The sequence below is a fragment of the Vigna angularis genome, chromosome 10 (genome assembly GCF_016808095.1).
Source record: "Vigna angularis cultivar LongXiaoDou No.4 chromosome 10, ASM1680809v1, whole genome shotgun sequence".
NCBI classification, from domain to species: domain Eukaryota; kingdom Viridiplantae; phylum Streptophyta; class Magnoliopsida; order Fabales; family Fabaceae; genus Vigna; species Vigna angularis.
The window spans coordinates 3,306,926-3,324,303 of record NC_068979.1 but is presented as its reverse complement, the minus strand read 5'-3'; the positions used below and the strand labels follow the sequence as shown (position 1 = coordinate 3,324,303).

Sequence of the window (17,378 nt, the reverse complement as noted above, 5' to 3'; positions counted from 1 at the left end):
TGGGAAATCGATTGTAACCGTTGTTACTGACTATTAAATTAACTTGTGTAACATAAATATAAATATAGAGTGATCGAACCTCTTTCTAAATAAATATTCATTATCATATATATAGTTCTGGCCAATTACTGGTAACCAGATGAATTTTTCAACTGAAACACAACTTTATTCACTTCACATTAATATTCATATTCAAAACTAAAAAATTTAATATTCAATAAAATTTACAACAATTTTTTTTTATATTTTACCGAGTGCTAATCAATTACGACGTTTGTATGATATAATCTAAATTACTTCACTCGTATTTATAATGTTCTATACTCATATAACCCTTCTACAATTTAAATACAATACTTGGAATTATATTAATTTTATCGTGTTGGTTCTTATTAGTAAAATTATTTACAACTTTATTTTAAATTTTTTCATAACTTGGTACACAAATCTTACTTAAATAAAAATTAATCAAAGTGAAATGCCCATCTTCCACATTTTTGCATTCTTTGTCACATATTTATGAATAAACCTCTAATGCAACAATTTATACGACAGAGTTTTCTACACCTTTGTGTGTTAAAATGAAAATTTTAAGATGCAACTATAACATCCCAAAAATACAGTATAAAACCATATAAAAGAATAATCACATGTTAATAATATTACATATCAGTCTTACAAAAGATAAGACGTACTCTTATGGCCGAACGGCCTTACAGAATAACTAGAAAGTTAAAATTGTACAATCACGCAATCCTGACCGAACGGTTTACAAAAGACCTATACCGAACGGTCATACAAAAGAAAAAGGGAAAAAGATGATCGAACGATCATCGTACAACTAAACTAAATACTGACCGACCGATTATACTGTTCGGTCTTAATTTCTACCTCGACTAAACTTTCTTCTGCTAGCGCTTCTTCCAGCAGCTCTTCTCCTTTTGCTCACATGCACACGAATGATCATTGCGACAGGACATCAACCGAACATGCAAAACGGACAAGACAGGAAAAATAGGGTAAACTTATGTAATTCAATTCAAGTATCAACATAGATTTCACACAATTCAAATAAACGAGATAGTTCATTCACTTTTACATGTAAAACCTAATACTAGACTCTGATTGTCTGGACTATATGAATTATGTGTAGCTGCGACGTTCGTGCACCCGGGTGATGTAGTAACTGGGATACCCTCAACAGCTGCCACCCAAGGTTAGTCCTATCTGTCCAAATTAACCATAAGGACTAGGACCTCCTGTCATTCCCACACATGACTTACCCTTCTCTACGTGAGAACGAGTAATCACGAAATATCAGGATGAACCGCCAGCTTAGCGTGCCCGCATTCATACTTTACCAATTCCAATATCCATTCATGAGATATTCCTTCCCGGAATACTCTTTCATAATCAAATACGTTTCATCCATATCATACTCCCTCATGTTTCATTATTAAACCTCAACTGAACCAATTTGAACAAAGATTCCTTAGGATACCAAATACCGAACGTAAATCTTCAACCCCGAACGAGACCGAACACTTGGAGTGAGACCGAGAGGTTTCCAGTTCCAAAACGCATCAAAACCGAGATAGTGACTATCGAGGTTGGGAAGAGACCGGTTACAATAATATTTCACCAGACTAATAATAGAAACGAATGTGATTTACAAAGTGAGTCAATTAAATGAACTGACTCATGAGCGTTTAGACCGAACACCGTAAAGCCTAGGTCGAGTACTGAGACTCTAGGCCGAAACCAATGGAGATAGACACTGTAAGACATCAATTGATAGTACTTGTAGGAATCATATGAAGAAACCGAATGCTATAAATACTTAACTTATTTACGAGTTTAACATCAAGAAAACCGAATGTCAGTCGAAGACCGAGCACGGTAGAGAGCGAATTCCATGGAATTTGGACGAACGCTCTTATTATCAAGATAGATTACGAAAAGGAGAACGAGCGCTTGGTGTAAGACCTAACACTTACTTAGTATGAGTACTTGGTGTAAGACCGAGCACTACTTAAATTTATAGAATAAAGGCTTGATAAATATACGATATCAATTAACTAATGTTCAAGAACGAACGAAATATACAAATACATATAGATATACTTAAATTTATAACAGAATACCAAGGAACGAATATTATTGGTTGAACACTTATATACAAATTTTACTAAACGAAGACGCTCGGTCCTCAACTGGAATTCCATCCAAATGAAGGAATCCAGTTCCAACCGAGTCCACGAGAAAACTGAATGGTCAAAGACCATTTAGTGACGAACATCAATTTTCACATAGAAATACAAACTTAAAATTCATACTCTTATTAATACATTTTTCAGCATTTATCTTCATACATTCATACATCCAAAACATAGTAACAATCATACTTCATATTTCATTCAACATCAAACAAGCATGCCAGCATTCATGAACGAGAATAAAAATCAAATTATATAAGCTTCCCTTACCTCTTAACGTGACCGAACGCTCACATATATGGTTACTGGTTCACCTCTACAAATCCTTCTACCCTTAACGCTCGACAACTTCCGAAACTAAACCAAACAGAAAATCCAAAAACTCTCAGAACAAGGTGATTGATTCATGCAACCCATAAACTAGGTTTGCATGTACCAGGAAACCACACGGCTGAGGGAGAGATGAACTTACCAGCTCGGAATCGAAAACTGATCGGTTCAAACGAAGGCCCTCGACGCCGGGAATGCTCAGGTGTGGTATGTTTGATGATCGAAAGAAGAAAAGAATAAGATTTCGTAGAGAGAAGATGAAGAAATCTTAGAGAGAAGGAGGGGAAAATGGTTTCAAATATTTGGAGAAGAAGGTAAGCATGCAGATAATGACGTGAACTTTTGAAAACTTAGAGTTTTACTCCTACCGTCAAAACCGAACGGCCACTCCACTGCTCACACCTGTCTTCCACTTTCTGTTTTCCAGCTCCCCTTCCTCAACACTTGTCTTCCAGTCAGCTGGATTTTGGATTGATTTTAATGGTTGTGACAGCAACAAATATTACAACAATCAAGCATATAAGAAAGGGTTATATTGGTTTTTTTTCTTTTTATTTGGTTGGGCCTTGACTTACTATACAATAGATGGGAAAATAATCATGTTTATTAAAACTACTAAATCAAAATGTAGTTAACGCTAACTTACCAAATTTAAATTATTACACTAAAGTTATACACAAGAGTGTTTGTAAAAGGATTTAGACAATAAAAATGTCACTTGAAGATTATAAATAAATTTAAATAAAAAGGCTATTTATTTATAAAAAGAATTAGTTCAACAACTTAAAAAAAAACTTCACTTCCTAACAACAATCTCCAACATGCATGAGAAAAAAAAAATGACAAGAAGAAAAAGGAAACATAGGGATCATAACTCCAAATTGAAATTGCATTTTTATTTTCTATAGAATGGAATCACAAAAAATATGAAATAAATAAAAATAGAGTAGAGATGAGAAAATAAAGAAAAAAAAAACATAGGTGTTTATAATTTTTTACTTAAGAAGACATTGTTAATGATCTATCCTTAACACTACTTTAATTCCCACAATGCTGCTTTCACTCGCATATAATCACAATTGATTAAATATATAATTAAGTATGCATAAAAATCAAATTGTGATTACTTTCAATCAACCAATAAAAAGCATGTTATTGTACTAAATTTCGGGTCATTTGTTTCCTGAAATTTTAAAACTCTTATTTTAATGGTTTTTATTCATATATTAGAAAATTGAATTTTGTTTCATTTTTTTCAACCTTCTTTTTTCAACATCAAACATTCAAAAACAGGACGAGCCTTTTAAAATAGGTTAGCATACCGGTATTAGTTAGTTAATTATGTAATATTCTTTTTGATTAAATGTATATTACACTAGAAAAAAATTTTATTATTATTTTTGGTTCCAATTAATCACGGAGATAATATTTTTTACTACTTTCTTTTATTTAGATGAAAAACGTGTAATGAAAAAAAAAAACATATTATTTTTATATTCAATAATTTTATATCGTTTATAACTTCACGTCTATACTTATATATAAAAGAAACTATTATTTGTTCACTTTTCTTTTCTTTAATTTTATATTTTATGTGATTTTATTATAATTTTTTTTATGTAATCATTTTTTAATTTAATCATTTTTAAAATTATATAAATATAAATTAAATATAAAATAAATAAAAGTTATTCATAATAAAATTAACTATATTTATTTTTATAGTTATAATTTTATCATTTTTTTGTTATCATAAAAAAATATATATATACGCAAATACATAAGTTTTCATTAGTTATGAATGATTTAAATATAATTTTTCTTTTTACTTCATCGAACTTAAGAGATCAAAATATGCTGTTCTAATATACTAGATAATTTTATATATTTTTAAAAAATTGAGTTAAAAATAATTTAAATACATATTTTTTAATTTGTAAAATCATTTTTAAAAACAAAATCATATTATAAAGCAAATAATAACTCAAATACACTGAGTAACTCTAAATATGCTATCCCAACATACTTACTGTAGGACCACAAATACATTTTTTTAACAACTAATGATCACAATATCATAATTAAAATAAGTTTTGTTTCCAATATTTAAGCATAACTACAGAAAAAAGAAAAAAAAACTCGAAGGAAATACTGAATGGAAGGTGGCTCCTGGTTTATTTATGTGTTTTAACTTTACACAAAGAAAGAATATTGAGGCGTGACCTCGCGAAGACTAGTTAACAGTAACACCTTAAGGGGATTCTGCCATTCCACTGAGTCCACGGTTGGCGATTGATGGATTTGGACCATCTGTGACGTAAGCCAAAAACCCTTAAACGCTAAACCCTTTCATTCCCAAACTCAGTGAGTCAGTTCGTTCGATTCTTTGCAAAACCCTAGCCTCTAGGGGTTCCAAAATCCCCCCTACTAGGCACCGCAATGGCGGAGCGGAATGAATCACAAGACAACAGAGAACTCTATGCACTTCTCAACTTGTCTCCGGATGCTTCCGATGAAGAAATCCGCAGAGCATATCGTCAATGGGCGCAAGCTTATCACCCCGATAAGTACCAAGCTCCTCACGTAAGCCTTCTTCTCTGTCCCATGCTAATTCCTTCTCGTTTGTACTTTCTTCACTCGTTTTGTTCTCTTCTATCAGATGAAGGATATTGCCACGGAGAACTTTCAACGCATACGTGAAGCTTACGAGATTCTGTCAGATCCACATAAGAGACAAATATATGATATCTATGGAATGGAAGGTTTGACTTCTGGTTTGGAGCTTGGTTCAACGCTCAATGGAGCTGAAGTGATCAAGGCAGAGCTAGAGAGATTAAAGAGGATGAAGGAAAGGGAAAAATTGGCGGCGCATTTTCTACCTTCTGGTACAATTATAGCCAATATGTCTTTGCCGCGCTATTTAGACGGTGATGGCCTCGTCATAGGGTATTCCTCTGTTCATCATAGTTTCCTCCCCTTTTTTTTATATAAATCTGAATGTGGACGTTGAACAACTCTAGTGCTAACAGTTCAATTTGGAAAATGAGATGCTTATTGTATTTTTTAATCGTATATTGCTAATGCCTTGATATAGAAATGGCTTGAATGATGCTGAGACTCAATGTAAGCAATGGTGGACAGAAAGTGGAGCGTTCTGAAGGACATTACACCTTAGTTTCTTGATTTTATATACAAGCCTTTCCTGAGTCCCGACAATTAAATATTAGTTTCATAATGCAATCTGTATGTTTGGTTACTCTCTGTTTTTTTTTATCTGATTGCTTGTCTTTTATTACATTTATGAGCATCAGAATGGCTATGACAAGTGAAATCCAGTCTCACTTATCCAAGCGCAATGCTTTTACAATTGGTGGTAATTTAGCAGTGAACGGAGGTGAAGGCGGTGGAGCTGCGAATGCTCTATTTAGGCATCAACTTTCAAAAGATTCGTCAGTAGAGTTTGTGGCTTCAGTTGGTTTGCGTGCACTAATTGGCGTGCAAACAACTCGGTTGGTAATTTGCATTATGTAGATCAATTTGAATTGCGCTGCTTTACCCATTTTAGTGACCCTTTGTATGTTTCTCGCGATTCATATTCCAGTAATTTGTCATCACACTCAACAGCAACAATGGGCGTAGCAATGTCTTTGAGAGATGGTTCATTGAATCTTTCAAATTTGTGGACCCGCCAACTGTCAGAAACAGCAAGTGGACATGTATGATACTCTGTAGTCTCTACCTCAAACTCTTTTCTCTTCAATGGCACGGTAGCTAGTGCACATGGATGCAAACGTGACAGGGAGCTGAGATATATGATTGTACATAACACAGTGTCAACATATATTGATCAGCTAGTCAAGTATTAGATTAAAATTTGTATAGCGTTTACTTTTATATCGAATACTTTTTAACTAGAATTCAGATTTGTTGATGTCAGGAGAGTCAGTAAGTGTCATACATTCTTTTGGAAATGCAACACTATACTGTACACTTAACCGATTTATCATCATTTGATTTTTCAAAACCTGAGGAACAGATGAATGATCTGTATGTTATTGGTGGGGACACTTTGTTTTTTAATTTGTTCTATGGATTCATAAAGCAGTTATTTCTTTGGTACTTCTAGATATCCAAATCTGTAGTGTAGTGTTGTGGTAAAACTTAGCTTTAATTGCATTCATTCCTAGCCTGTCTTAAATTCGGTCTGTCTTTTGGTGTTTGCCTTAATTGCAATCTCAAGGCTGGTGTTTTATTTCTACATCGATTAGAGATATAGTTTAAATACAGGTTATGATCAATCTTGACCTTTCAAACTGGTTTTATGAGATATAGTTAGATCCTAAGATTAATTTCTAAGATGGTATTGGTTTCTATGTTAGATTCATTGTTGGGTCTACCAGCATCTACCTCACATCAGGTTGTTAGTTCTGAGAGTCTGCAGGAGTCTTGAAAAGTAGCCTGAAATGTGGTCGCTTTAGGAATTTCCTTAATTGCAACTTCAAGGGGGGTGGTTTAATCCTACAGAAACTATATGTATGACTTAAATAGATCTTATAAAACTTGGTAAATTATTACTTTACAAGTCAATTTTATGTGGTTAAGTTAGACTTTAAGACCATTTTGCAGCACTGAATTGGTGAATTTTTTTTTTTTTTTGGAAAATCATCTATATTTGATCATCTTTCTTCTCGTCTGTGTTATAGATAGAGCTTAATTTGGGACAGCAATCATCTATAGCTGTTGGGTGGCAAAAGAAAGATGAGAGAAGGTCTGCCTCTGGAGAATTAAAGGTACTTCTATCTTACCTTAATTTCCCGCTTTCACAATCCATTGTTCTATACCCAAAAATTAGAAAAAAGTTGACAGGTCTTGCCCTTCAATCTTTAAACAGTGCCTTGGATATTGGCATTTTTTATAGGACTATTATATCCATCTTTTCCCATTCTGAATTAACTCTTTCTCAACTCTTTTAGTTTGGCACAGGTTTGTTTGAAGCAGCAGTTCATTGTACACATCGTTTTTCTCGTAAATCTCTTGGTTGCATTGCGGGAAGAGTTGGGAGGTAGGTTTACAAAATCTTATTACATGTAAATTTAGTCAGGGTGTTATCTTCCTGCTTCTGGTTTTGATTTTGGTTACTAAATGCTCACATTTTCATGTGATGTTGTCGGGGAAATGTTTCTGTAGTTGTATCTCAAGTTAATATTTGATTACACACATTGTGCAGATTCAAATCCTGACTCAGAACCCAACACTTTGTATCAATATTTCCTTTGCTTCTTTACTGTCTTGATGAGCATCTTCTAAAAGGATGAAAATGTTGCCAATACTCACTATGAATTTTTTGAGAATTTAGTTTAGCTTCATAGCTTATATATTAAATTAATGAACCAACTGTGTATCGCATAACATCCCTTTTCTCTTCTGAATTACTCCTGTATTATATCTTTTCTTGCTCGAGTATAAATTTTACTGATTGGATGGAGAGAATTCCTAGTTTAGTTATATTTAAGATGGGACTAGAAATTGTAAACCTTTGTTGTGGACTCATTTCTGCGGGCCACCGCTAAATGAGAATTGGGTTCTTTTAAATTCTTACTCTAGTGTGTAATTTACAACGATCGTTTTGGTTTTAGGATTATATAATATAGTAGTAGTATCTGTGACTGATTATATCATCTTTTAATGCGTTTGAAACTAGAAAAGTGTAGAGGAAGACCACAAACACATTAAAAGAAGCCATAAAATTGATCGTAATCTAAATATGTGTGTGGATTTATTTATTTATTTGTTTTGTTTGATAGATCTCAATTGTGTTGGTTGGACCATCATTTCAATCCCACTGTCCTTGTACGGAAAAGGCTTGGTTCCATAGATTTTTGAATTGTGTCTTTCTTGTTCAAAATTGATTTGGAAGTTAGTTCAGATTTCTGAATACATGCTTGTTTAAGTCCCCTTTAGCTCTGGATAACAAATGAAGTTTCTCGGTCCTGCAGTGATCACATATGTTTTATTGTTTTACGTGTTTGGGATCTATTTTCTTGTCTGGCAATGGCATCTCACACATGCGTTCTCAAAGAAATTTTTATCGTGATTAGAAATGAATTGTTAGAACTAAGTTTACACACACCTGTTACAGTTGGTTTTTTGAAACAAGGGAGTAGTATTATGGATGTACTATTGGTTCCACAATTTCTTTATGTGAAATTGAATTAATATTCCTTTTTTATGTAAAAAAAGGGTGAGTAGAAACTCTTATAAGGCTAATTTTAACTGAACCTATACTATTTTATGACTACTAATGCTGATTATGCATAATCACCGGAATAATTATCATCCATATATTCAGTTACCCATTGATAGTCAATGTCTTAATTTGTTTGCGAGGTTTTGAAACTAAGCTATTTGTTCTTATAGTTCTTCCCTCGAGATTGAAGTTGGTGGTGGTAGGAAGTTATCCAAGTTCAGCTCAGTACGGTGGTTGTATGTAATAGGAATTCAGGTAATATAGTTACCAAATTTTCGTTGTTACTCAAGTTGTTTATATCTTGGATCTTTTATTTTCCCCGTGATTAATAATTTGGGCTAGGCATTAGGATGAAAACTTGTTTTAATTACTACCATATAAAATTAATTTTCTTCTTGACACAACCAATTATTCCAAAAGTTTGAACTTTTAGGCAAAAGGTAAATGAACATTTTTTTGTGTTCTTATGGCTTATATACCTTCAAAACGTACCCTTCTGCAACATTCTCTTGGTTTGAAGCGTGGATTCAACTCTAACTAGCCTGTGCTTACTTTCAAGTTTTTTTCTCTTTATTTAGAAGAATGAGCATGTCAAGGAGTAGTAGTTCATCATAAACCAACTAAACCAACCAATGGTATCATCATAAACCAACTATCCCAAAACTTTTCAACTGTTAGGTGAAAGTACGGGAATGATCTCATCATAGTAGTTGTGTTACGTACTTTGTTACGTACCTGAGTACGTAAACTAGCCAAATACAACCTTTCACTCTCTCTCACACGGAATAGAACAATAAACGAATAATATTGGATGAATGAATCTCTTTTATTGATGGTAATATCTGAATAAACAAGGATAAACAATAATTGGGAGCATAACCTCCTTCAATTACTTTGAGAGCATAACCTCCCTCACAAGACAATAATGTCTGTCACAAAACTCAATAATCAAAAGCCTCCCCTTTAACCCTGGACTCTAACCTTATTTATATTAATTAATTCCCGCCCATCTCTTATTAAATATTCCTCTAGAATATATCTGCATTTAATATAAATATCCTTATATTTAATATTTAATATAAATATCCCTATATTTAATATAAATATCTCTCCGTATATTATTCTAGCATATATCCTTAATTATAAATATCTTATATTGAATATTTCCCTAAATATATATTTATTTACTCTAATTAACTTATACTATATTTATTTACTCTTATACTAAATATTCTTTCTGCTCATATACTTTCCAACCCTTATTATTACCCCTACCTTAGATCGTAACATTACTCCTCGCTGCAAAACAACCTTGTCCCCAAGGTTGGATTGGGGAGCTTGATCTCATGGCTTCTCATCAATTCAAGTCTGGAGGTTTGGGTGGTGGAAATTCTTCGTCGTCCTCTGCATATATCAGGACTCTCAAACTCTTGTCCGGACAACGGTGCGCAGGACTGAACCGCTCGCCGCATCTAAAGCACCTTCCTTCCTTCCTACGTTTTTCATATTCCTCATAAGGTAGATCCCTCACGTTTCTTTCCTTTCGTCCGGTCTCCGCATTCTCCGTGATGTCTGCTCGGCTCTCCACGGCAGTTACCGTTCGACCTTGGTTCGGACCACTGAGCTCCAGTCGCGTATCCACCCCGTTCGGTTTTTCTCCAGATTGATTCTTGATCACACTTCCACTTCCAGCCTTCACGCCCCCTTGGAACTCTTCCACGTCCTTTGCCAGTCTCATAACGTCCATCAACTCCCGTGGATCAAGTAATCTGAGTTGATTACGGATCCCCTCCTGCAATCCTGCCATAAAGTACCCCATCAGCTGTGCGTCGGGCATTGTTTCTGTTTGGCCGACCAAGACTTCAAATTCTTGGATGTATTCTTCCACGGTTCCTGATTGTTTACAGGCCGCCAGTCTCTCAAAGATGGTTCCCCGGTTTCTTCCTCCAAAACGGATCACCATTGACTCCTTTAATCCTGGCCACGAACGGTTCCTGGCCTTCTCCCTCCAGAATCTGAACCAGTGTCCCGCGATTCCCTCCATGCTGATATAGGCTAGGCGCAACTTTTCTTCCTCCGACACTCCTTGTAGCTCAAAGAATTTGTCTGCTCTATTGATCCAATTCAAAGGATCCCTTCCTTCGAAGATGGGTAAGTCTACCCTTCTCCTCCAATACGGTTGCTCCTCTCGGTGTCCACCATCTAGCCTGCTGCAATCTCTCTCGTCCTCCTCATTCCTTCTCCCGTTGACAGACCCCTGACTTCCATCAGGATTTCCCTCATGTCGTCGACCTCGCTCTCCCATCACCTTCACCAGTTCCTGGACTGCTGCCTCCAGTCCTCCCATGGAGATTTCTATGACCTCCAATCTTCCTTCAATGACATTCACTCTTCCCTCCATGATGATCCGGCAGGTCGGACCAATTGTTACGTACCTGAGTACGTAAACTAGCCAAATACAACCTTTCACTCTCTCTCACACGGAATAGAACAATAAACGAATAATATTGGATGAATGAATCTCTTTTATTGATGGTAATATCTGAATAAACAAGGATAAACAATAATTGGGAGCATAACCTCCTTCAATTACTTTGAGAGCATAACCTCCCTCACAAGACAATAATGTCTGTCACAAAACTCAATAATCAAAAGCCTCCCCTTTAACCCTGGACTCTAACCTTATTTATATTAATTAATTCCCGCCCATCTCTTATTAAATATTCCTCTAGAATATATCTGCATTTAATATAAATATCCTTATATTTAATATTTAATATAAATATTCCTATATTTAATATAAATATCTCTCCGTATATTATTCTAGCATATATCCTTAATTATAAATATCTTATATTGAATATTTCCCTAAATATATATTTATTTACTCTAATTAACTTATACTATATTTATTTACTCTTATACTAAACATTCTTTCTGCTCATATACTTTCCAACCCTTATTATTACCCCTACCTTAGATCGTAACAAGTTGTCAATAATAGAGGATCCCGGCCATCTACAAACACTATAGCAAAGAGTGAACAGTGCGATGATACCTAATTCGATGTCTAAGTGGATTTATGTTACAGAATGTATAGTATTAATATTAATATATTCATATATAGATATACTGAAAAATAATTAAAAATTCCTAAAATTAAAATCATATTCGTAATTGGTGATTAGATCATCAAGCTTCATAACCAAAGCAGCAAACACATCAATTTATCAACTAAAACAAAGAAAAATAATCATGCAAATTTAGTGTCTTAGTCTTTCACCAGCTTCAAGGTTGGCCACCATATTCTCATCTACACACGAGCCTAAACATGTAATATAGTAGTTTGCAAAATATGTGCAGTTACCCCCCCAAAAAAAACGTAAACAGTGAAGTAAACACTTTGAACATAATATAATGTTTTAAAAAGTTCTAATTTGAACAATCCAAAGACGGCACAAATTTTGAAGGAAATCAGGCTTTAGTTCATTTAGTAATAAACCAACCAATTAAAATTGGGCATTATGCATGGACTGATTTGAGTTAGTATTGGGATATGTAACAATTGTACCTATTAAGTACAGGTGCTATTTTGGAATGCCCAAGTACCATAAAATTTATTTTTGGATATTTGGATTGTTCCGAAAATTTACTTTCCTTCGTAATTTTTCCTTGTACTTGAAGTTTAATGTTTTGCGAATCCTCCTCTGTCCCACTTTGTCATTATCTGTTGTATAAGGTGGCTTATATTATTTTCTAACCTTTTCAGGGTATTTCCTGGAAATTTGAACTCTATCGTGGGGGTCAGAAGATAATTCTTCCAGTAAGCACTTAGTTCTTTACATGTTTTGCTATATATACGAAGTAAATTTCAGACTTTGACCTATATTTAGATATACTTTGTATAAAGTAGTTTATACTTACCTTCTTAGACTTAGTAAGTCACAAGCTTGCGCAATATTGCTTCAGATGGTTTTAGAGAAATAATCACTTAATTTTTTAAGTTATCTTAGAAAGCGGACAAGTAAATGCAATAATTCTTCTAAAATGAAGCGACGAACTGAACCAAACATTCACATACTTTGTTCATTTGGGTAACATGCACAACCCTTTTTATTAACATAAGTTTGTCTTTAAAAAGTCTTGCATTTTTTATATTGGTCGTATTACATGGCTTTGAGCTGGACTTTTGTTTTATTTAGATTTTAAATGCCTCTAATCCTTGGTTTGCGATTGACCTGAGCAACATGTTCTTCTTCAGTAACTTTAGATAATATATCTTTTGTTAAAAACAAGTATCATTGCAATTTAAAATAGTTTGTTTGACTTCTTTGTAATATATGGGCTTTTACTTGCAGATTTTGCTGACAAGGCATCTTAACCCTGTGTTTGCTACTGGAGCATTTTTCATTCCTGCATCTCTTTACTTTTGTCTAAAGGTGAATTCTATCTAACTTTACATCTATCAAAGTGCTTCCCTGCCATTTTATTTTTATGAAGACTCCTCACCTTTAACCATAAATATCTGCACACAATTTTTTTTATTATGCCAGTGAAGAGGAAAAAAATTCGTGGTGGTGATATGCTTTCCTCTCAATCTGAATAATTCTAACTCCTTTGGATTTCCCCCTGTGCCATGATTTCTAACTCCTTTGGATTTCCCCCTTTGCCATGATTTCAAATAAAGCCATCATTATATGGTGTAGGGTCATCATATGTACAAAACTATAAATAAAATAATGTACAAAATCAGCTTCATCAATGGATATGAGCTAGTTGTAGTAGTGAGGTGTTATCACAAGTAGTGGATGGTAGCCATGGCAGTGAGCCAAAAACCGCCGTGTACAAATAGTGGGTGGGATGGTGGACTGTGGTGGAAGCCATGGTGGACAAAATAATAATATACGTGCATAAAAAGTCAGAGCATGAAACAGCAAACATGAATTAAAAACAACAGGACCATAGACTAAATCGAAGTAAACTTTCAAAGTCTCTAGAATTTGATTTCTGGTTCTTGGCATTGTTCTTTTGGTGAAAGAGAATTGGGAACATCATTATTGTATATACTTTTAATAGAAAAAAAAATTCTGAGAGTGTCAAAAAGCAGATAACTAAATACAACTATTGTAAAAAAATAGATAAATTCTTTAATTTTGAAATAAAGCACAAACACTGAACAAATGAAGAGCAACTACTTTCACTTTCCAACTTCCAAAAGAAAAATTTAGTCCTTAAAAAAGTGTTACGATCAAGCCATATCTGCCCTCATTAAAATTGTTTAATTTGACACTTCAAAGGAGTGTTTTACATGTGCCATACACATCTCAATGCCAAACATGGGGACACACTATTGAAGAGCTGTGTCCGCACTTTATAGCTAGCACAATACTAATGGCTCCGCAAGGTCGACTGTTTTAACTCGTTTTAAATAAATAAATAATGTGGTACATATTTAATTTATTGAAATCATTGGTGTAACATGAAAATAATTTTTGTTTTTTTAACCAGAAAAACTATGGAAATAATATTTATCATTCAGATAAATGTAACAGTTGTTTGATTTATTGAACAGTTAGGTGATATTTCCTTCATCTTTTGTAGTAATATTTGTGTTGTGTTTGCAGAAGTTTCTTATTAAACCTTATTACCTTAGAAGGAGTAAGCAGAAGGCTCTGGAGGAGGAGAAGGAAAGTTCTGCTCAGGTACGGGTGATCAATGTGCCTAAAGCAGATATTGACTTCTATTATTTCTGCAAATCTTTGTTTCTTACTTGCAACTGTTACTCTCCTCATGTCAAACATTGTATAATTTATTTACCGTGTGATAAGAATGATCACATGTTCTCTTGCCAGATCCGATTCTTGTCAATGTACGATACTTTTGTGTGTCTGTATGAGGGCTCCTCAACCCACTCTCACTCTAATAATCTATGCTGCACCCAAGGGTTGAACTTGAAACTGCCCATTGTGATGTCTGAAGATTAGTTTGTTTAACCATTGATTATGGAGAATCCTTTATGATTTTTAACAATTTGATGTGGATTCCTAGATGGTTGCAACTTGCAATTATCATCCTTTTGACATTGTTATGTAAGATATACTTGTAACTTGAACATAAGATGCCTAGAATCCCTGCATTTCTCTATTATCCCATGCTTGCCATGTGACTGGGGATCCAATATAGTGGTTCTGTTTAATATCCAAGTGTGATCCAACTCGTTTTCTGCATTTATTTCATAGTTCATACCCAAATGTCACACTAGTCCAAAATACCCGTGGAGTTAGGATTCTATTTATCCATGTGCTTTCTTGTAGTTCTCAGTAGTTATTTTCAAATATCATATTCACAATCTTCCTCATTTCCTCATGTAAAATGTCCATACGTAGTAAAGTTTTAATTCATAGAATGAGATTGTCTTTGGAGGTACATGTCAACATTTCTAATGAAGTCTGTTGAATATCTTCGTTAATCATCTCTCCTCCCTATGCAGGTTAAGGAAGCATGGGCTGCAGCAGAGAAAGCACAGAAATTACAACAAAATGTGGCTAATAGGAAAAGAAACAGGCAATTAGAAACAGGTGGACTGGTTATTACGAGAGCACTATATGGAAATCAGATAGTTTTGAGCAACTTAAAGTCATCTAGTGAAACAAGTTTTGAATCAACTTCTGATGTCATTGATGTTACGATACCTCTGAATTTTCTTGTTAATGATTCTGGCCAACTCAAGGTATGCTTCCTTTTCTTGGTGCAAGTTCTAACAAAATTATTATAGTTAGCTTGCGAGGTCTAACAAATTTTTGTCTCTGCCAACTTATCCATATTAATATAAATTTGCAGTAAATATGGGATAAGGATGAGATACAGCATGCATCTTTGGTCGAACAGTACTAGAAATTAAGTGATAGGGTGATATGTTTCTCTTTAATAATTAGAACCGAAAATCTAAACCTTGAGTTTTACATTAAAGAGTCTCAGGGTTCAAGGATAACTGGTCCTTAAACCGTCAAGGAAATCTCTCTAACTACACTAACCACCCGCTTTACTAACCATCGCCCTTTACATCTCATTGATTCTTTTGTCTTCTCAATTGACCTAATGGACACAGTGCTATAATTATATATGTATTAAAATAACTCTGGAATCTTAGACGATTAATCAACAGTGTACCCTTCCCTCTTAGTCAATGGAAGCTGCAGAAACCTAGTTGGAAGGTCAAGCGAGGGAGAACTTCATTCAAAACTTAATCTATAAATTCAATTTACAAACAAGCTGAAAGACGCAACCGATTTATGTGTTTAATGTTCAATATTGATTTAGCCATCACTGATTAAGAAATTTCCCTTTTTTTTAAATTAAAAAAATTGTGCAATTATACTGTGACTCGAGAACAGTCTTACATAGCTGAAGTTTTCATAAATTAATATCGCACAGTTGAAGACAGTGGCTTCACCAAAATAAGTCTTTTCAATAAATGCACGGTTTACTTATCGAGACTGTTTCCTTTTTTAATTAGATGATGAATGTCCTATTTGTTGATGCAGCTTCATGAAGGTGTGAAAAAATCAGGAATTATGGGTTTTTGTGATCCATGTCCAGGAAGACCTAAAGAGTTGTATGTAGAGTACGTTTATGCTGGCAATCAATTCAAGGTTACAAGTTGCTTGTTACGATTTAAAATTGTTATAAAACTTTCGCATCTGGTTGATCCAAGGGCTAATTCAAAATTTGAAACAGGTTTGGGTTGGTGATTATGAAGAATTACAAATCCCTAAGGGCAGCCACAGGATATAAAGGGTTATCATTAACACATCAATATTCCATTGTAACTTTTTGCAGTTTTGCCTGTTTTACATGTTTCAGGTCTAGAATATTACACTGTCAGATGGAAATAGAAGAGGTACCTTTTACAATTTTTGGGCCAGTGGTACCGTCGATTATTTTTTAAATCTTTTCTTTTTCTCATAATTACTACCCCCAAAATGTATGAAATAAGGACAACTCTGCTGCTGGTGGATACCAATTTTGGTTGGTTTGTCATAATCCTTTTATTGTTGATTCGTTACCCATTCACATAAAGCTTCTAAGGCTACTTTATATGGCAATGACATATGGGAACAAAATTAGGAGTTTGTGTGATGATAATACAATCAAGTTGTCATTATAGTAATAATACACTTTATATGGGAACAAAATTTAGCGCCGAAACAATTTTGTTCACTTGTACCTGCCAAGGCGCTAATTATCTGTGATGGCTGTTTCATGCAACTTCCAATTGACTACGATTAATTAAAGATTTAATACCCTATCTAATAATATAAAAAAATGAAGTTTGGTTGTAGTTATTGCAATTAAAAGAATGACAATGTTTAACAAAATTAGTAATAACGAGTTTTTACGTGTACTTGTATTTGAAATATCAAACAAGCTAACTTGTGTACTTGTATTTGAAATTTCAAATAAGCTAACTTTAAGCTTGAGTTTATTTAATAAATTGGACGTGTTTTCATGTTTTTGTGCTGTTAGGTGGTGTATTATCACTGTAGTATAATTAGGGTGTGGAAAATGTAACATATCATGATTTA

The 17,378-nt window shown here is 34.0% G+C and overlaps 1 protein-coding gene across 1 annotated transcript; it reads left to right on the top strand.

Moving 5' to 3' along the window:
* The first annotated feature begins 4,737 nt into the window (after positions 1–4,737).
* On the top strand, positions 4,738–16,925 carry LOC108336137 (chaperone protein dnaJ 13). The gene is made up of 13 exons (XM_017572492.2): positions 4,738–5,129; positions 5,206–5,492; positions 5,858–6,055; positions 6,148–6,262; positions 7,250–7,336; positions 7,520–7,608; positions 8,964–9,048; positions 12,563–12,616; positions 13,152–13,232; positions 14,418–14,495; positions 15,284–15,523; positions 16,338–16,445; positions 16,531–16,925. The coding sequence occupies exons 1-13, from the start codon at positions 4,986–4,988 to the stop codon at positions 16,585–16,587; spliced, it is 1,623 nt and encodes a 540-aa protein (XP_017427981.1). The 5' UTR covers positions 4,738–4,985; the 3' UTR covers positions 16,588–16,925.
* The last annotated feature ends 453 nt before the right edge of the window (positions 16,926–17,378 follow it).

Coding starts and splice junctions, on each gene's coding strand:
- LOC108336137 (XM_017572492.2), top strand. CDS start 4,986: ATGGCGGAGCGGAATGAATCACAAGACAACAGAGAACTCTATGCACTT. Junction 7,609..8,963: donor ATTGCGGGAAGAGTTGGGAG/GTAGGTTTACAA, acceptor TTGTTCTTATAG/TTCTTCCCTCGAGATTGAAG. Junction 9,049..12,562: donor TGTATGTAATAGGAATTCAG/GTAATATAGTTA, acceptor TAACCTTTTCAG/GGTATTTCCTGGAAATTTGA.